Source organism: Diuraphis noxia, unplaced genomic scaffold, assembly GCF_037042655.1.
Source record: "Diuraphis noxia isolate RWA-SAM2 unplaced genomic scaffold, SU_Dnox_SAM2 contig0003, whole genome shotgun sequence".
NCBI classification, from domain to species: domain Eukaryota; kingdom Metazoa; phylum Arthropoda; class Insecta; order Hemiptera; family Aphididae; genus Diuraphis; species Diuraphis noxia.
The window spans coordinates 4,945,654-4,967,843 of record NW_028301713.1 but is presented as its reverse complement, the minus strand read 5'-3'; the positions used below and the strand labels follow the sequence as shown (position 1 = coordinate 4,967,843).

The 22,190-nt window shown below is 26.6% G+C and overlaps 1 protein-coding gene across 4 annotated transcripts in view; it reads left to right on the top strand.

Moving 5' to 3' along the window:
• Positions 1-3,359: 3,359 nt before the first annotated feature.
• Positions 3,360-22,190, top strand: part of LOC107173739 (H(+)/Cl(-) exchange transporter 7-like) — a 44,822-nt gene continuing 25,991 nt past the window's right edge. For 2 of the 4 annotated variants that reach the window (XR_016190679.1, XR_016190680.1), the window contains exons 1-15: positions 6,176-6,501; positions 6,597-6,701; positions 8,932-9,021; positions 9,117-9,416; positions 10,065-10,208; positions 10,651-10,834; positions 11,769-11,903; positions 11,980-12,154; positions 12,234-12,372; positions 15,947-16,040; positions 16,694-16,863; positions 18,723-18,902; positions 19,693-19,905; positions 19,986-20,165; positions 20,417-20,500. Coding sequence is in view for 2 of the 4 variants with exons in the window: in XM_089221837.1 (XP_089077963.1) it covers positions 6,499-6,501; positions 6,597-6,701; positions 8,932-9,021; positions 9,117-9,416; positions 10,065-10,208; positions 10,651-10,834; positions 11,769-11,903; positions 11,980-12,154; positions 12,234-12,372; positions 15,947-16,040; positions 16,694-16,863; positions 18,723-18,902; positions 19,693-19,905; positions 19,986-20,165; positions 20,417-20,500 (2,196 nt within the window). In the remaining 2 variants the exon portion in view is untranslated. Of the gene's footprint in view, positions 3,491-6,175; positions 6,502-6,596; positions 6,702-8,931; positions 9,022-9,116; positions 9,417-10,064; positions 10,209-10,650; positions 10,835-11,768; positions 11,904-11,979; positions 12,155-12,233; positions 12,373-15,946; positions 16,041-16,693; positions 16,864-18,722; positions 18,903-19,692; positions 19,906-19,985; positions 20,166-20,416; positions 20,501-22,190 lie in introns of those variants that run through there. The other 2 variants (XM_089221838.1, XM_089221837.1) reach the window with 2 other exon arrangements.

Below are 22,190 nucleotides of genomic sequence, written 5' to 3'. Positions count from 1 at the left end.
ACCAAATAAATTGTATAATATCTATAATAATGGTTAATGAATTCTATCTATCATTGATATCCCTTAAATAGTTTTCGAAAGTTAATATTATAAACTATAAATACGAACCATGGCTATAACAGTTATATAATATTATAGTTACTATACTTTAATTGAAAACTACAGACACCTATTACGTAAGTTTTTTAACTTATTATAATAATATCAAAAGTAAAAACATTTTTAAAATAAAAGATCCATTATATTGGAGTTTAAACTTATAGATACGATATTTATAAACTATTTGCATTAATATGTAATCATCTTACTTCTATACTTGATACTTCCTAATTACCTATACTGATATACATATTGGCTATGATATTATAGAGATTATTTATTTTGAAATATATTACTTTTTATCGCACTTCAACTTACCTCTTATTTATTTTTATAATTACATAACTTAATTATTATTTGTCAATTGTCCTTATAAACAGTCATATTTTGTAGAAAGTTATTAAGCTATCACTATATCATATCTAGAAATATACAGACTACTAAGGGAAACTAATTCATAATGATAGTTAAATTCATTTTGCACACCTGTCTACAAATATATTATTCAAGTATTCAACAACAACGATGTAAAGCTTTATTCTACACGTGAGGAAAATAAACAATTAAAGCGATTAATTATGCATTTTAACTTTGGATAACCGTTGGGATTTTGTTTACATTTGAAAACACCTAACCTAAATTCTCATTATTTTAAAGTAGAAATTACATAAGAATTCAAACAATATAATATGTAGGTTTTATCTTTGATACATTAAGCAGAATTATAACAATTACAAATTTTCGATACATATTTGGTAGGTTATATACTGTAACACGTATATTCTAAAAAAGGTATAACGAAACGATCATGTTTAAATTTATTAAATTTTTTTATGATACTTTAGTGATATCTTTACCAATAAATTATTTTTCTATAACTTAATTTTAATATAATATTTATTTATAATTTTAAATTGCGCTTTCATCAGATAATATAATTAAAAAAATGTTTTTATACAAGGATGTGCATTTTGTGCAATGAGATACTATTATAATACTATTATTAAGTTACATATCAAACGCACTTAATTAAAATCTAAATGTTATTATTAAAAATTATACTCTATTAAAATTAATATTATCTTTTTATATTTTATTTATCTTAGTTCTTATAAAATATTAATTATCAAACATTATTCTTAACTGCGTAAGAATCCTTTATGTATTTTTTAAGTGCAATACATATACAACCCCTTTAAAATCTTAAATATAACAAGTGCACAGTGTACTTCAATGTTACAGTTTCTTTATTCGTTTTTCTATTTTAGTTTTCATTAATTAAGTTTTTAAAGTTGATATATTTAACATCATTCTTTGTAAAATATTGGATATGAAAAACACGAAAAGGGTATCCATTTTATTTAAACGCCATATTTATATTTCTACTTCATGTATTTTAAATTTCTGTTCTAAAATAATTTATCATAATTAACTTTTATTTTGTAAATAACTTCAAGTTATTTATGTTTTCTTCTTATCATCAATTTTTAACATTGAAAAAATTGGTATGAAAAGATATCTATAATCTATATCATAATGTAATGCTTCCTTAAGTATTTTAAATAAATTCATTATTAATAGTTTAAACTTGCCTCATTAATTTATAATTTTCCATTATTATAAAATTTAAGTATTTAAGTGAGGATAACCTTCTAAATTTAGTTTTATCAAATAATAATAATCAGTCCAATGTACATAAATCTCTATTTATACATTCCGAATTGTATTACAATAGTTTTAGTTTTACCTGCAGTAAGTATTAATATCTATCGCACTCATACAATATAATATACATTATACATATGTATGTATGTATATATATACATATAAATCGATCGAGTATGTATGGTATTTATCTTAATTTAGTATCTCATGGGGGCTTATGCATTGTAACACTTAGGCAAGTGTACATAATATAGTTTAGCTATGTAAGTGTGTGCATTCAAGTGATTTTGGTGACTTTGCATAATCGTTATTTACCTACAAAAATTTTAATGGTGTGTATATTTTATATAGCTTTTAAATTATTATTGTAATAATCTAAGTGGTTGATTACGGTTTGTCTTTCATTTTAAACCAACTGCATAAGTACGTATATATAAATATATATTTTAGGTGAATGATTAACCTAACTTTAAATTCAGTTCATATACATTTTCAGATTACAATAAGAACAATATAAAGCTTAAAATATTTATGATTTCTTGATTTAAACATACATAATTACTTCTAGTTTTGAGAGTAAAAACAACATGGAACATTTTGTTAGGAAAAGCTATGTTTATAGGGTGTATAATGAATGTACTACAATTCGTGTATGAAATATTCATCAGTACCCAACTGAAAACAGTACTAATTTTATAATAATTGGAGCAACCGTATTTGTAGATACTAAATAGAAAATGTGTATAATATGGTAATTCAATTTGTATGGATAAACAAACAATATTATATATACGTATAGTCATGGTATCAATGGCGTATCATCTATCAATTTATCATTATAAGTTAAATATAAGTTTATAGGAGTACTTACAAGTTATTTATTAAACTATGATTATTATATATTAACCTGTTTCAACCACTAAAAGTTGATGAACTATTTTTTACATAGTTATTGATATAGCTACTGTACCTAAGGCCCTACATGTAAAAAAAAAACAGACGGATTCAAAATAATACGTATTGAAGGATTCGTCTCGATTTACTTGATCTGGCACCAGTCATGGCATTTTCTATTCAAATAATTTATTGGATAACAATAATAAATTACTTAAATCTTAAAACGACTCTTTGATGGGTTATTAGTGTTTAAAAATTTTAAATGGCTATAATAAAATGGCAATCAAGTATTTTGAAATAATTCTATTACGTACACTATTGTAGAATAACGTTTTACTCGTTTTAGTACACATTGAGAATTCTGACTGTTTAAAAATTAAAACCAAAAGTAATCTCTATTTTTATTCTTTATTTAAATTAATATATATTTATTTTTTTTATATTCTTAGGTGTCACAAGAAAGCAGTCTGCTAAGATATGGTGTAGAAGACGACCCACTGGCGAAACTTCTGGATTCTCTACAAAAACCGGTGTTGAAAAAATAAACTATTAAGCTAATAATATATTCCTAGGCGTATAATCTCTAGCTATTTATAGATATTATACATAGGTAATACATTAAACTTTGAAGCACTCGTTCTACCAGAAAATATTACTATGTATAAAATATAATACGAAACGTTGTATTTGAAATGTTACTTTATACCTACAATGGTTCCATGTTGGGACGACTCGATTTTGATTTTGACGATAATCGTATATGTGTATTGCAACCGGTAGTTTTGCGCGGGATAATGGCTTCTGAAAACTGAACAAGGCCACGTAGGAGGTAAGTTCAAAAAAAAACTGTTCAAAAATGTAAAATAGTTTAAGATAATATTTGAGCACGTTTTAAATTTTAATACATGATAATATTATCATTATTAATTATTATTGTTGTTGTACACCGCGTGTACGGGGTGGACAAAATGACGGAAACACAATAATATTTCGGTATATTTTACTGTATTATATCATATTAATTATATTACGTTTGGCCAAAAGTATGTGAGCGGAAAAGGTCGGAAATCGTATATTATTATCGTAGCGTAAACACGCTCGGTAACGTCAGTGGCTGGAGTCGGCGGTGGCGAATCGCGCGTTATCGTACGCACCGAACGAAATTAAATCCTGTTCGCAGAGCACGCGACACGACACTGAATTCGCCAATGTATGCCCGTGGCGGTGTCGTCGGTGAAACGGACGAGCTGCGTTGGAGCAGGACGACCGTGGCGGCGGCGGCGGCGACGACGACGACGACGACGATTCCGACCCTGCCACCACTAGTAGGGTTGACTTGAACGGGTAGGTTTGTGTGTGCGTGTGGGTGTGTGGCGCTGCTTTTCGGTGGACATTTGCGCGATGATATCGCGCAAACTAGAAAACGATCGCAGCGATTCTAGCGAACCGTAAGACTTTACAGATTTCCGGCGGTATCGGCAGTGAATGCGGATGCAAGGGAACCGATGTATATAAGGTAGTATGTAAGACAGAAAGAGAAAGAGTGAGAGAGAGAAAAAGAAAAAATACGAGGGGAAAAAATACTGGTAATACCAGCATTTATTTCTCGTGCCCCCCCCCCTCCACCAATCACCGCATACCGTTCGATTGCCTCCGCAAACTGAAATGCGAGTATATATATATATGCTGTATGGGGAGCACCTATATATATAGGACGATTATCTAAACAACGCGAAACTGTCGTACATTTTATCGTCGGTCGGATTTCTGTTTGAAATGCTATACATTTTCTGTTTAAATTATAATTTGTTTTATTGCAGTGAGATATTTCATGTATGTTTTTCCGAACGGAAATCTCCACGTTTCGAACTTCTCGTATTAAATACCAGAAAAAGGCAATGCACCCTCTATGGCTGGGTATATTATTATTGTAAATATCTAGTTGTACGTTGATTCATATTCAGTAGCAAAAGATGATTCAATTCTAATTTCTAACTACCCCATAAGATCCGCACCACCCATATCATAATTATTATATTGATATGATATTCAACACCCACAAAATAGACTAAAATAATACAGTACATAACCTTCTATTTTTCTGTAAATGGATTTATCACGTATATATCATAAATATTATTATTACATCATTAATTATCATATTATTATAATGTATGCAAACAATGAATGGTCAACTCTTGCTCATAGAATATTTGCGATGCCTATAATATACAAGTAAGTATGGTAAAATCATAAATTTTCATCTATAAGTTATGTTCACTCGATTTGAAATATTTTAATTCTTTTTTTTTTTAAACGTAATGTATACGTAATTTTAAATTGTTTAGTATGGTTTTACACATCTCAAACTATATTATACATAAGTATACAAAATTATTTTTTCACGAAAATTTACCGTTAACATATAGTCACCCTGTAGGTATATTATCATATTAAAGTAGGTATATACGTGTTGTACGTTTACACATAGTATAGTACCACAAACATAAATTTATCATAATGTTCCGGAATACGCGCACACTACCCGCACCATTTGAAATAATCTCGAAAGGATTATAATTTCTGGATTACTACAACATGCCTACCGCAAGAGGATGAGCAGTGTGAGCTGGTATGTGGGCAATGTGTGAGTATGAAGAGGGGATAGTTGGTCTCGTGATATTACGATCGGTTCTCAACTTTACCAATATATATATAATAATATATACCCACCCATACCTGCTCTCGTTCCGCTGGAGAATTTGCCACGCGATAAATAACCGATAGCGCCTATTATACGTCGCAGTCAACACGGCAGTGGTCCATTTCGTAGGTACTACAGCTGAAGTCGAATATTGTTTTTTTCATATGGTATAATCTTTTTTTCTATTTTCTCCCTCCCATAAAATTTTATACAGTTTAACGCGGATGCGATTCAAATGTAAGTTTTATGCGTGCACGTATAACTATATATATTTAACCATATTATACCTAACTCGTTTATAGTAACGACCGGCGTTAGATTTGACTTGGTATAATATGCCCATGTCATTAAAATCTAGTAAAGTTTTGGCCCTAGTTGTATTATTATATTATTATTATTTTATCATCATCACCGATAAGTTCAAAAGTTAGTATTAAATGTGCTGATGCTGTAATTTATTGAGCATCCAGGGCTATAATAATTGAGGACTCAGGACAACATAATTTACTTTTGCCCAAAAACAATATTTCTTTTAACAAGTTTAATGGGTATTGCATTTTCTAGGAAATTCTAAAAACTACTCGGCTAAATAAGTATTTGTAATAATCAATCTAGACGGCTTTTGAAGAATGACGTTTTTTAAAATTATATCCCAAGTTATTTCAATCAGAATTTAAATTAAATAATTCATTATTGTATACTATATGATATATATTAATAGAAAAATAAAAATAATTATTATTTTTTATATATCCTATATAGGTACATAAACTAGTATAAAAATAATGAAATGTACCTATTGACAATTTACTGTTAGTACTATTTCATTTAAATGGATGTTTTAGCAAGAAGTTGAATAATATGTATAGTTAAAAAAACTTAAAAGTATAATAAATCATATATGTATAGAACATACAATACCATTATGACGAAATGCTTTATAAGTCTCAAAAAAAATTTCATTGCTGGTTGGGTGTGATAAATTTAATTTTAGTGCCAATAGAGCAACTGCAGTCAGTGTGTTACATCGCTACAGATAATTACACAAATCGTTAAAAAATAATTTGTTAGTGTTTTAACTATAACTTCTGTTAATATTAGTGTAAACCTATAAAAATTATTTAAAAAATAAAATGGCAAGTTTATATTATAGTATTATTTCTACTTGTGTTATTGACTATAATTACATTAACTAAGTGTATATATGTTTTTATATAATTTTTTTTATTAGAATAATGCAATCGATAACTATGGATTCACTACGCATGTTATAAATTATAATTGGCATAAGTCAAAATTCATGAGCGGAGTTGGATGCATCTATCACAATCGTGAGGTATTTATCAACATTTTTTGCTTAAAATACAATCTATGAACAACCTATAAATTATAGTCATAAATACCATAAACCATCATAGTTATGGTTTTTCTGCTGGTATGTTTAAAATTGTACCTAAAATATTTTAAATCAAGTATTATTATGTACGTTTTTGAAGAAGAACTATATTTCTAATTTATAAATATGAACCTCTATTCATAATTTAATTCTATTCGTTATTTTTTGAAATAGTATATAAATATTTTATAATATAAATTGTTGAGTATTTATATTTTTTTTATAACTTTTTAATTAATACAGTGTTCAAAAAAAAAAAAATAAAAAAATATTAACCATAAACTTACAGATATAGTAGCTGTACTTAAAATACATTTATTTAAATTGTTCCCAAAATGTTCAGTCATATTGAGTTTTAATGACACCAAATGCCAAACACTAATAAAAAACAACCATTACATATATATGATATACATATATATATATATATATATATTATTTTTTGCCAACTGGATGAATGCCCGACCGAGGCAGAGCCGCAGAGGTCGACATTTGGCATTGATGCGAAGCTTTTAATTTGTTTTATTACGACATCTCTGGTCCATCTAAACAAACATAATACGTATATAGCCAAAGGTACCTTATATATTTAACATTTTATTTAACTGAGCTCGGAACACTATAAGACATTATTGGTTTTTCCTTTATTAATTATACGGCTAATAAAAATTATCATAGAAGACAATAATTTATCAAACTGTACGTGTTTTTTTATAGACATTATACCTACTTATTCTTAAAATATGTATTTTAAACACAACAAGTAATTGTAAATTTTGCGGAATCGTGTTGATTTTAATAGACACTGATATACATACACGACTCCGCAAATTTAATATATATGTATACGATTCCACATAATTTTAAATGCAACGTTGCCAAATATACAATTAATTACTCTTGTTATATAAATTGTAATTTTTTTTTATAGTTAAGTATACTATATTTTTTAATATAGCCAAAAAAAATTATAAACATTTTTATATGATTTTAAATAATAATGAGTATAACAATTTTAAAAATATATGTAATATGAATTATAATGATTTATCTTGATAAGTATGGCCAGTTAGTGATAAATAATATAATAAATGATCTTGGGATTTATAAGATTTATACTTATCATATGCCCTAATAATAGTTTCAATGCGTTCTGTTTCTCTAAGAGTCATTTTCTTTTTTTCATTTTTAGAAATAATTGAATATATTTTTACATCTGTTTCGGACTGTGTTTCTAATAAGACTGTCAGCACCGAATAAATGGGTGGATGTGAGTAGTAAAATTGGCCATTGTATGTTCGATGAAAACTTTTGGCTGCATTTGTTGTTCTGTGATAACATTATAATAATATTATAAAAATTATACAGTTTAAATAATAATTATAGAACCTACCTTGGATTTTTTTATGGTTCTTCAGCCCAAATTAGTGGTGGAAAAGGATAGTCTTTGTCAATATAATTTTTTAAAACATAATCAGAAAATACAAGTTGTAAATTAAATTTAAACTAAAATCATGTTTTCTGAATGTACATAATAATATATTTTTTTTTTATAATCGATTATTGCGCTTACGCTGTCATAAGTGTAGTCCAAATTTCTTATTCATATTATATTTATATAAGAAACGTATTATAATCTAATCTTATATTAATGACATGAACATTATCTTATCGTATAATAATATAGCTGAAACAAACTCATATACGTTTAATTCCTTATGTTGCGGAAACTGATCAAAAAAACGTCATTTTAACGCGCGTACCGGGTGCCACCGTCGTATGCGTACCGCGCGCCAAAATCACTCAATAGTGTGGCTTGGTCTTTAAAATAATATAGATTTTGTTTTCGGAATGGCAACGTTGCATTTAAAATTATACGGAATCGTATATATATATATTAAATTTGCGGAATCGTGTATGTATATCAGTGGCTATTAAAATCAACACGATTCCGCAAATATTGCTGAATCGTTCTTCACCGAGAATAACTATAGACACAAAGCATAATAAACAACATGACATTAATGTGTAAAATGATAAAACCATCTATTGATAAAATCCTTCGAGACAAATTACAGTTTGAAACAAAGTATAATTATACCTACGTATCCGTATTTCAATTGTGTTTTTATAAAAATATGCATTTTGGATTTATTATTTTTTTTTTCAGGAATCCAGCCTGTCAACAGTTAGTAACGCATCTGCAGTGAATTCGAAACCTAGATCGCACTCAATAAATTACGTATCATCGGAATATGAAGTGAGATTTTAACCATTGCGTATAATTTATCTGGAATTATATTATGACCTTAGTAGAATTATTTAAAAATACAATAAAATATATTATGTTTTCAGAGTTTAGATTACGATCATTACGAAAGTGAACTTACCGTTAGAGAAGAAAAATTAAACGGTTATAAGACAGTAGTGGCGAGTAATGTGATTAGATGGCTTATTTATTTTTCAATTGCCATATGCATTGCAGCAGTCGGAATTTTTATTGATACTGTAATTGAATATTTCTGTGATTGGAAGTTTCAATTGATACGATATTGTATTGATGTTAAGTACTCGACGGTAGAGTGTCTGATTATTTGGATACTTTTCACCGTCATCCCTACGACTGTTGGATGCTGTGTAGTGCTATTTATGGAGGTTAATAGTGTTTATACCTAATATAAAATTATGTATAATAGTTTGTATAACGTTATGGTAGTTAATATAAATATTCAAAACAATTGTAGCAGTAACTTCAAATATACTAATCTTGGTAGAGTACTAAAATACCCATTAAATAGTTGCTCGACATTTTCTAGAAACTATGTTTCAAACTATTTTGCTTTGAAACAAATTGATTAACAATAAACTATTTATAAAAAAAAAAAAAATGTTTTGAGCATTGTAAGTTTTATAAATTCGGTACATTTTAAATTAATATTTTTATTTTACTAATAGGTGCACTAATGCAAAAACTAAATAAATTATAAATTATAATCAATGCAGGATATGATTAACCACAATTTCATATTAACTGTACATTTTATACATATTTTTTTGATAAGCATCAGATATATTTGAGTTATTTTTCTCTACAGACAACAGATACATATTTTGAATAACACAAAATCGGTGAAAAAAATTCTTTAAATTATTTTATTTTTTCATAATCATACGATATAAAAAATAAAAATTTTTTAATATTTTCAACTGATATAAAATTCATATTTTCCATTTATCAATAATATGTTGTATATTTTATTCTGTATTGTAATAGTTGATATTCTATTGTTATATATAATTTAGCCTTCTGCTGCTGGAAGTGGTATTCCATTTGTAATATCTTATTTAAACGGAATTCGTATACCGAGAATGACGGCCGTTCGATGTTTATTGGTAAAAGTAATAAGTGTGGTGTGCGTCTGCATAGCAGGTCTTGGTGGAGGAAAGGTATCTTGTATATTTTGTTATAATAACATTGTTAATAATAATACATTTTGTTATTTGATTCATCTTGATTTTTATAATCAATAATCATAAAAGATTTTGTAAATTAGGCAGAGAAACTTATTTACTTATAATGTCATTAATCAAAGTTTACAGACAAAAAAATATTTTTCATCATATAATTTTATATAAAAACCCGTGATTACTATTATCACATTTTATTTAGGGTTTTTATTAACCTAGTGTAAAAATTTAAAAATAAATAAATAATTATAATAACAAAATATATGTTCCTACGTATTTAAAGACTTAAAAAAAACATATAATTTTATAACGTCAATAATAATGTTTGTACACCTTTTATATATTTAAAATTAGATTTATATTTATACACATTAAGCACGTTTATTGGATACTTGTTATTGAAAAAGTATCAATTTTTCAGGAAGGACCATTGATTCACATTGGTGCAATGGTTGGTGGTTCAGTCGTTGAAGCTTGGTGGAAAGGTCTAAGAAACGGCCCTGGTCGGAAAATCATTGGACCCTTACAAAATGATCGAGAAAGGAGAGACATGATGGCAGCAGGTGCTGCTGCAGGATTATCCGCCGCTTTTGGATCGCCTGTAGGTAAATATATATTTTTAGTTTTTCAAAAAGTATTATAATTTATTATCGAAAATATATCCTTATAGCATAGGTACACGGTACACTATATTATTGTATTATATTTACAACACAATTGTATTAATTCTATACCAACCAAAATTAGTAACACACTTTCAATAATTAATGAAAACATTTATAAATTACAATTCAGTATTTTTATGAGACTAGCACTAATTTAATAATTGGATACCACAAACAAAAGTTGCAGTTAAGTTTTAAATGTTTGACAAAAGTCGGAAACATGCTTAAAAATTAGTGTAGTGCGTATTCCAGGGGTACGCTTTACCACTTGTCTTAACTCAAAATACTTGAAAATAAAAAATTATACTTTGATTTGATGGAAGAAAAATGTGCTTCAGAATACGAAATTAAAAATATTCTTTGTCATAAAAACAGAAAAAAATCGTTGTACTCTAATATAACATAATATATTTTATTATTTTAAACTCGATTTTAAATACAAGATCAAAATGCATTGTTGAAAACAATAAACTTTACTTTTATTACACGGTGGCTTATCTAGTCATATCTATGAACTCTTGTGCAAAGAATTTTTAGATTACAGGTCAAACCAAACTTTAAGTTAATTATCTTGTAAGAAATTACGAAGATAATATATAAAATAAAAATAGATGATAAAATATAACTTATAAGTATAAAATAATATAATTTAATGAATGGAAATTATTTACTAAATACGAAAGTACATTATTTCAATATCAATATCATTTATAGTATTTTAAAAAATAAATCAATCAATTTAAACGAAAAATGAAATTTAAAAAAAAAAAAAAACGAAATGGCTAAAAGATAAACTATAACATTTACGGGGTTTCATATATTTCTAAATTTTCTAAAATAGGAATTTTTGTATTTATTAGTTGTTGTTTTTTAGGAGGAACATTAATGAGTCTTGAAGAAGGAACAAGTTTTTGGAGCTCAAGTCTCATGTGGAAAGTATTTTTCTGTGCAGCAATTGCTTTTCCAACATATAACGCTGGTAAAAACGTACTGTTTACTAATAATACAAGTGAGCTTTCTTATACTACACAAATCTGCTATGTTCCTCATAATAAAAAATTTAATATACTTACACTTTTCTATAGATCCATCAGAATCTGTTCACAGCAAAAGTATTTACTTTTTTGGGAAGTTTAATGAAAATACAATTTATTTTTCTTATTCAGAATTCCCCATTTTTATTATATTTGGGATATTCGGTGGTTTACTTGGAGCTTTATTCGTCAATATTAATTATCGTTTATCCATTTTTAGAATGAAGTTCGTTTTTCTAAATTTATTTATTTGAACAAGTTATTAAATGATTTATTTTAATAAGCGTTACGTTTTATTTATTTAGACACATTATATCCAATAGAAAAAAACTTCTGGAATCAGTATTCGTCGCAGTGTTTGTTGCAATAATTAATTTAACATCCATGATTTTGTTTAGCAACTGCCAAACAAAACTAGAGATAAGCTCGTCGAATGTAGTACAAGTAAGAATTATGGTAAAAATAATCTAATAGGATAATAAGTTAAACGTGTTATTATCTTTTTTTTTTTATTAACTAAATAACATTTACAATCTGTACATAATAAAATACAATAAGCAAATGTTTACAATTATGTTTACAATTATAATAGTGACTTTGGATACATGAGAAGGGAAGCTCTCCAGTGATAGGACCCTTTTGAGTTGAGACGTTTAGGACATGGAGTGGTGTTTCAGTTTAGGAGGTCGTGACACCAACGTCTTTTGAGGCGACGAGGGGGGTTACCTGGAATTGTGGCTGAGTGTTGATTTGCAATCAGAGGATTTGGATGATGAAGTAATTTGGAATGCAACTTTTTGTAGTGAGTTTTAACTAAGTTCTCAACTGTTTCAATGTTTAAGTCTTTATGTAGGGTGTGGTTAAAAACAAACCAAGGAGCTGACGTTATTGTGCGGAGGGAAATGGACTGAAATGCTTCGATTATTTTAATTTGGGTTGGTTTTGCACAACCCCATATTTGGGCTCCATAAGACCAGATTGGTCTTAACAATGATTTGTAAATTTTTATTTTATTATGGATTGGGAGTTTGGATTTTAGCATAGGACGTAGTAAGTGAAATCTTGAATTGAGAGATTTTCTTTTGGATTTAAGGTGAGGACCCCAAGTTAGTCTTTTGTCTAAAACTATTCCTAGGTATTTTACTTGAGCCAAAGAGGGGATGGGAACTCTCTGAAATAAATAATCTTTTTAAATTATTTTTTCTCACTGTCTAACATTATGTGCATTGTTAGTTAATACTATACTTTTTTTCAATGCATATAAAATTAGTTTATACAGTCATACATTTACAGACTTACAATAATTAATAATTAACAATTTTACATTGCAAACAACTAGATATATCGTATAAGAACTGAAAATTATAATCTCCACAATGTTTGTACCGAAAAGCTTGAGTTTGAATGACTTTACATATTATTGTATTTACATATTATAAATGTAAACTTAACTGGAATATTAATATTTTATTCAAAATCTTAAGTTCAATTATTTTGTTTTAAAAGTATTGACACATTATCATTCACAAAAAGTTTGTTATAATGTTAAATGTTAATTATAAAACGTATACGTTGGAAAGAATTTTAACTACATTAGTGATAAATTGATTTCAATTAAAAATAATTTAAAAAAAGCGGGTAAGTCATGGATGTCGCTCTGCTGTACAGTAGATTACTGTAATGGATGGAATTAAATTTGAATCCAATGATATTATATCATTGTATATGAAAAACGATTCTGAGCGGAAACGGTTTATCAGCTGTCTAGGATATACAGAGTGTCCCAAAGAGATCTGACATTCTGATAAATGAAATAACTTTTGTTCTAATCAATATTTTTTAAAAATTTCTTTTAAATATAATCCATAGACACATGCGATACATTTTTAGAATACATTTTTTATTTTTTAATACTGAAAATAAAAAATTTAAAAATTGATAAATTTTTTTTGAAATATTCAATATAGCCAATTTGTAAATTTGATTTTTAGAAAAATTTATATGGCAAAAACATTTATTTAAGTCAAAAGGCTGATTTTTTACAATTTTTTCAAATATCAATATTTTCGTTAGGTAAGTTATAGTAATTTATAATTTATTATCATAATTATAATTTATTTACATCACATCTCGTATTATTAAAATAAATACAATAAAAAAAATGATTAAATTTTAACATGCACTTATTTAAAAATGTTCTTATAAAATATTTTAAAAAAACTTTATTATTATTTGAAATTACAAGGTTTCTAACATAAACTAGATCGTAATTTACTTAACGAAAATATTGATATTTAAAAAATCAGCCATTTGACTTAAATAAGTGTTTTTACCATATACATTTTTCTAAAGATCAGATTTACAAATTGGCTATATTGAATATTTCGAAAAAATTTTTATCAATTTTTAAGTTTTTTATTTTCAGTATTAAAAAATAAAAAATGTAGCGCAAGTGTCTATGAATTATATTTAAAAGAAATATTTTAAAAACATTGATTAGAACAAAAGTTATTTCATTTGTCAGAATGTCAGATCTCTGCAGTGGGACACCCTGTATTATTGATTATTAAACATTTTTTTTTATAAGCATTCAAAGTTTTAATTTTGACAAGATTCTTTACAAGTTTTTAAATTTTTATCACAAATACAAAATTCCACCGGAAATTTAAATTAAATTTTTATGAGCATTTGAAATTTAAATTTTTACAACATTGGATTTTCACTTTTAGCGATTTCCTTATTTTGGTGTAACAAATGTCTGCAGATACTTGAAATTTTGACTGAATGTTTATTAGGCGTGTTATATATTTGATAAAATTTTCAAAATATTTAGATTTGTTTTGAGCTGTTTACTGACATTTTAATTTTTCAACTTTATTAGTTTTTTTTCTATAAATATCGATAAAAATTTATTTGTTCGGTAGAAAAGCTTGAAAATTTAATACAAGGCTCATTATAAATTTTTACAATAGCAATTGAAAAATAAAATAAATATATAGTCACAATTTTTTTTACGTTTAAAAAAAATTGTGACTTACGATTTTTCATTTTTATTAGCTACGATAAGAATAACTCATAAGGAACCTTCTATTAAATTTTCAATTTTTTTTGGTCATCCAACATTTTTTTACTGACACTTCAAAAAAAATTCTCAAAAAATCGAAAATTTCAGTGGTCTATAAATAACTCAAAAAAGTCGAACATTTTTGAAAATTAAACTGTATATAGATATCTCCAACATTAACATTTGGTGAAAATTTCAAGTATTTACAGCGATTAGTTTTTGAATTACAACCATATAAAAATATCGATTTTTTGAAAACTGTATGAAAATGTTTACTTTTGACCTCTATAATGCACCAAGGATCTTCACTTTTACATCGGAAACCACCCCCAAAGTTTGAAATCGAAGCATTATTTCGACTAGTTATGCTGTACACAGACACAAAAACAAAAAAAAAAAACACACATCATTGTAAAATTAATACATTCATCACTTCGTTCAGAATCTAAAACTAATAATGATCGAAAATTGCATATTCCTATACATAGTTCGAAAATTGCATGGTGGATAGAATATATTCATTTAAACATTTTGTGAAAATGTCATGTATCTATGGTCATTTGTTTTAAAGTTACATCAAAAATCAAAATTGATTTTGTCGAAAATTGATTGTGCGTAAAATTTCCCGTTTTTCCCTTAATTTTTAATTTGTTTATCCGGATTATTTAGAAAAATATTAAGAATTTTTTAATTTTGACCCCCCAAAGTACCAATTGGATTCAATTTATAATCGAACGAGGTACTGAAGTCAGAAATTGAAGCACTTTTACTGCCCCAAAATGTGATGAATGACACAAAAAAATAAAAATAAAATAAAAAACACACATCATGGTACAATCAATACATTCATCGCTCCGCTCAGAATCTAAAAAATTTTATTAAATAATACTTTTATAGTTTAAGATTATAGTTATTATGAAAACGGCTTTTACCTTTATGATAGGTTTGTTGCAGATGGGTTGTCCAGTAGGGAGTTATAATGAAATAAGCTCATTTTGGCTTCGTACACCAGAAGAAAACATTAGATCATTTTTCCATTATCCAATTGGTAATTATATATTTTTATGAAATAGTGTATAGTTTTAATTCATGTATTTATTTTGAATCCTATAATTAAAATATTAGTATTTGATTTATAAAAATCATTAGTTAAAGTATTTTTTTTTTTTTAAGAATAATATAACACAATGCAGTCACTCAAATTTAATTTGTACATTGTGTAAATATTAAGGACCTTATATTTACTTAAATATTTTCAAATATAAATCGGTCAATGTTCAAATTATATAAAAAAAATTGATTTTTATTGAAAATGTTATATTTTATATTTTATAGAAAATAAAAAAAATTTTAATGATAAACGTAAAATTTAAAAGCATTACAAATATATGTATATATATATATATATTATATTTTACATTACATTACGAGTACAAGCTCCGATCTGTATTTATTTATAATATGCATATTAAAATAGTAAATATCTTATATTATTATTAAATTTATAAACGTTAATGATATTAAAGATTTATTGTTTACAGCCTATTCAGTTTTTAGGAAAGTTTCTCAAGTTAATGTATTAATTTGTTTATTTTTCAATATCTATCTTATATAATAATAAAATAAAACGTACCTACTAATTAGTATTATAATTTTTTAGAATTTAGTTATATTTATTTAATCTTTTTCTATTATTTACAGAAGCATATTCAGTTGTTCCATTATTAGTTTATTGTGTAATATATTTCATATTAACCGAGTTAACTGTCGGTCTTAACATGTCAGCTGGATTGTTTTTGCCTTCATTATTGATTGGAGCTGCTTGGGGACGTATTGCAAGCATAGTTATTCATTATTATTCTCCTGGTACTGTAAGTGATTTTGCTATAGCATTAATATTAAATAATACAATTAAATTAAGAAAATAAAAAAAAAGCTGGTAAGTAAGTGGATGTCGCTCTGCTGTACAGTAGGTTACAAGTGGGTTACTTTAATAGATGGTATTAAATTTGAATTCAATGATATAATATCATTATATACGAAAAACGATTTTGAGTGGAGACTGTTTGTTATTCTAGGATATGTTATACCATATTATATTATATAGTACGATTCACACGTTTGAGTCACCGACTTAAAAGAAAGTGGTGAGACAAATCGGCTTGTACGATATAACACTACAAGATAAACAGTGATAATGGCTATTTGTTTTCATTTAGTATATTATATAACTAATTATCACAGTTTTTATATTATCAACTAATAAAAATGATAAAATAATAACACAATTTGAATTAACAATGTTTTAAATGATCGAATTTATAGCCCTACATTTAAGTTACGTGTTTTGGGTCTAAAAAGACTTATATTAAATAAGTATAATATTCTCTACTAACAAATTTAAATTTGTTGATCTTGAGGTGTTTTCATGCCAATCGATGTGTTACTCCACTTTTTTTAGTTAACAAATCGAACGTGAAAAAGCAGGACAAGCGCAAACCCATTGTAAAACCTCTATTCGAATGAGAATTTTGCAAAAAATAAGACTAATAGTGTTTATTTTAAAATATAAAATGTCTTCGATAAACTCAGATTTTAAAGGAAAACAATTTAAAAAAAAATCTTCATTGGGTCATCACGATTTCATCTGTTTCAGAAACACCTTGTATTTGATATATTTTAATACTTTTTTTTTGTTTTTTACATCATTTAGATACATGCCCTGGTCATATATCATAACTAATTGAAATTATATTCTGAAATTTTAAGTCTCTCGTACTTGCTATACGTATCATACTGGTTTGGAGTTTAATTTTTACAAATATTTGCTCATAATCATATTTGTTCTAAACACACCTTGTTGAATAATGGGTATTTACTTTAGTTATATGTCAAAAAGCGTTTAATTGTATTCATAAAAGTTTGTTTAACCAGAATAAAATAATTGGAAGTTATAAGTAAGGGTTCACAACATACGTGTCAAACAAAGTTGAATGTAAAATACAACTTGTATTGTCAGTATAGCGTGTTGCCAACATTCTGTTACCAACAAATTGTATTATATAAATTATATTATATCATATAATAAGTAAAAACTATAAGTAACACAAAACGGCATGGTGAATTCTGTACCCATCTTACATTTATGTGGGAGGGAGTTATCTCTAGAAAGAGATTATTTCTGAAAATGTACATTGCAATGGCTACACAACATTGACGGAGATGAACAAATTCACATTTTTTTTTTTTGTACGGGAAATCTCGAAAGTGTTTATCACAATCGTTACTACTAACGTTTTTCTTAAAAATAACTTAAAAATAAAATTGTTATTTTAAATAAACAACTTAGGAAAGCTCTTACTTCGAACGTTATTAATTCCCAGTTTCTAAATTTTTTTAAAACAAATAAATAAATAATAACTCCAAATAAAAAAAAAAAAACATGGTAACTTTAATTGTTTGGTAATATATTTCAATGCCTAGTTTGAATCTTACATATACAATAAGTAATAATTACTTAAAAATTAAAATCAACAATCTTAAATAAATATCTTAATGACAACAATATTAACTATATACTGGCATGTATTGAAACTAACGGGTGGATATAATGGGAGTATAAAGGTGTTCTAAACTTATATTAAGAAACCTAAGACGTACTGTTTCAATTTCAATTTTGTAAAGAATTTGCTTTTAATTTATTGGTGAACCGTTTTTTTTTTTTTTTTAGATTGGAAGCGACCCAGGAAAATACGCGTTACTCGGTGCTGCAGCACAATTAGGAGGAATCGTCAGAACTACTATAAGTCTGACAGTTGTTTTTATTGAAGCCACAGGAAATGTTCAGTTCTTGTTACCGCTGATGATAACTTTATTCACAGCTAAATGGACTGGTGATTTTTTTACAGATGTAAGTTGCAAAAAATATGATTACAGGTATTCTACGAGTAACTATATTACATTGTTATAATATGACGCTTAGATATATTTTAATTATTTTCTATTTAATCATTACGCAGGTATTTCAATGTATTATTGAATCAGAAAATATGTGTTTGTATCAACTTCTTTTTTTTAACTAACTATAAAGCTTCAACGCCCTTAGTTATTCAAAACCCTATATATTTGTTAAATAAAATAAAAATCATAGGTTTTATAGTGATTTTTTATGTATATATTTGGTTGAATATTCAATATTGAGAGATGGTTTCTGGTAGAAAATTTTATATATTGGATATTTTACACTTTTGGAAAACCAAGAATATTTACGCAATACTTGCTAATTATCGACAAAATTAATTGTGTTCATTTGTTACAATTAAAAATGAATTACAAAAGATGTACTTCAAATAGGTCTTAAGTATATTCACATTATCGTTTACTAATCATGCTACAATTTTAAATATATTTTGAAGAAATTTTATATAGATATAGATATTTCAAAATTTTAGATACACATTATATGTTTTCCTTACTGGAAATACAAATAAAAGTTTAAATTAAATAAACTGCATATACGCTATGTACGGTTTTATGTATGATAATAATATAAATAGTAAATAATATAGATATTATACATATATTTATATTGCATTAATTTTCAATTGGATAAAAATTATATGGAATACTTACTTTACTAATACTAACTTTTAATTAAAAACATGAAATAGTTGTGATTAACTTAGATTTATGTGTTAAAGGGTATTTATGAAATGCAGATTAAGCTGTCTGGTGTTCCTTTATTGGTAAGCGAACCACCGCCTTTAACTAGTGACATAACGACAGAAGATTTTATGAATGATGCAGTCTGTGCAATACCTCATATACTAATGGTCGGAAAATTAGTAGATATATTGAACAACACTAAACACAACGGGTTTCCCGTAGTAGCATCAAAAGTTTGCTTCTGCCGGGTAAATATATGATTAAGAGATTTACCAAGTTCCAAAACTTGTTAATAATATCTTAATATCTTCTGAAACATTATTCACAGACAAGGAATATAGAGCATAAATGTTATGGCTTACTTAAAGGATTTATTCTTCGATCTCAGTTAAACGTCATCCTTGAGCACAATTTATATCTCACTCCTTTGCATGATGAAAATTATTGTACAAAACTGGAGCTCCTTAGAAAGTCAACGTATACTTGTCATAACACTCAGCCGTTCCAGGTAAATTTATGAAAATTTAAGTTATAGTTATATTTTTGATAGTGATTGCTGCATAGTTCATACTATATATGGAAGGTGCACCTGGCGAATTTGTTGATTTAAATTGGCAATATTGTTAAATAGTACAGATGCACTCATTTATATGTATAATATGAGGTTTATTTTTATTTTTTAAGTCTTGCCCTTCAATTATAGTTCAAATATTTATAAAATTAAATAATAATATGTATAAATGTATAAATATATTTTAGAGATTAAAAGTTGATGAAGATAAAAGAAGTATTGTTATTGACCTGCGACCATATATGAATTCAGCACCATATATTGTGAGATTAGTAAGTACTTAGTTTAGTTTGAACAATATTTATTATAATTGAAATAAAATAAATTAGCAAGAAAGTTAAGTTAGGAAATTACATTAATACTTGATATATTATGTATATGATTTTACACATTAATAATTATATTATGTTTATTATAACATTAGTCATTATAAGTTATAAAACAAAAGCAACTTCGACTAGCTAATAGTTATGATACGTCTTGTATAGACTATTAGGATCTTTTTATACCTAGGTTAAGTTTTTGTTTTTTTATTCGTGTCTTCGTTACATGTTAATCCATACATTACCCTGTAATCCAGTGTTCTGGTATTCATAAATCTGATATTTCTATTTTTCAATACTGTTAACTTAGAACAATATTATATTATTACATTTATCCTACATAACATTATAATATTAATTAGATACCTATATGTGCTGTGTATATTCATATCAATAATTAGTTTTTTTTATAATTATAAAAAATTGAGGAAACTGTTCATGATGTAGTCATATAACTAATACATTAAATATATATATTATATATTTATATAAGTATAGGTATATTATAACGAGTAAAAAAATATCTGAAAGTGGATCAAATCCACTTTTAACTACTTTAAGTCCTAACGCTGGAACAAATTATACTCGAATGTCTATAAAACTGCAAGTATCATGTACATGTTACGGGCAAAGTAGAAAGTCGGGCATTGTGCACAATGACTGGGCATTGCAGTGCACAATGCCCGATTTTCAAGGGCAAAGTTGGAATAAGTTAACGTTGCCCGGGCATTGTATACAGTGCCCAATTAGATTTGGGCACAGTAGATTAAATATTGAATATTATATAAAAAAACTAAAAATAAAGATATTAAAAATATTATTAAAAATAAATAAAGTTGCACAGCTTTAATATTTAATTTATTTATTATTAAATTACAATTATTATTTATTTGCTTTATTTATTACCTCATATACCACTATTATGACACTTTGAGTTGCAAAGACGACCAGATCTTTTACATTTACACCGGTTGGTCTTACACAATGTATTGCAAGTACCTACACCTATCGTACCCTTGGCCACCCAAATTAGGTTTTAGTTTTCACATTATTCACTTTTAAAATTAATTCGTCGTATTTTACTTTATTTGAAAATACAGCATTTGCATTTTTGTTTAATAGGTAGTAAATTGTTAAACTTCTCATTAAACTTTTTTTCCATTTTATGTTAGAAAATAGTACACAAATACTTAGAATATAGTTAAAAACGTTGACCAAAAGAAAAAATAACACTACACGCAACTTCACTACCTACACTACAATGTCAGACTACGTGACGTCGCCGTCGTGACAATAATCATTAGAAAATATCAAATAGGAATTTAACGATTCGATTATGAAATATTATCTACAACACTGTGTGATCACTTTATCCGTTATCGTTTAGATTACGGTTCGGTTCGTACTATCGCAGCTGTCGCGTTGTCGTGTACGAATAAAATATATAATTATAGTTTTGTAGTGATATTATTACGTATAAATGCAATTTGATATAAAAGTGTGCAGCGCACTGTATAATTTTAACTTTGTCCACTTGAATCTGGACAGGGTACACTTTGCCCGGGCAATCTAGTACAATGCCCGGTCAATGTATGACAAATTTGAGTATTAAAATGATCAGTCTTTCGTTGGCCAAAAT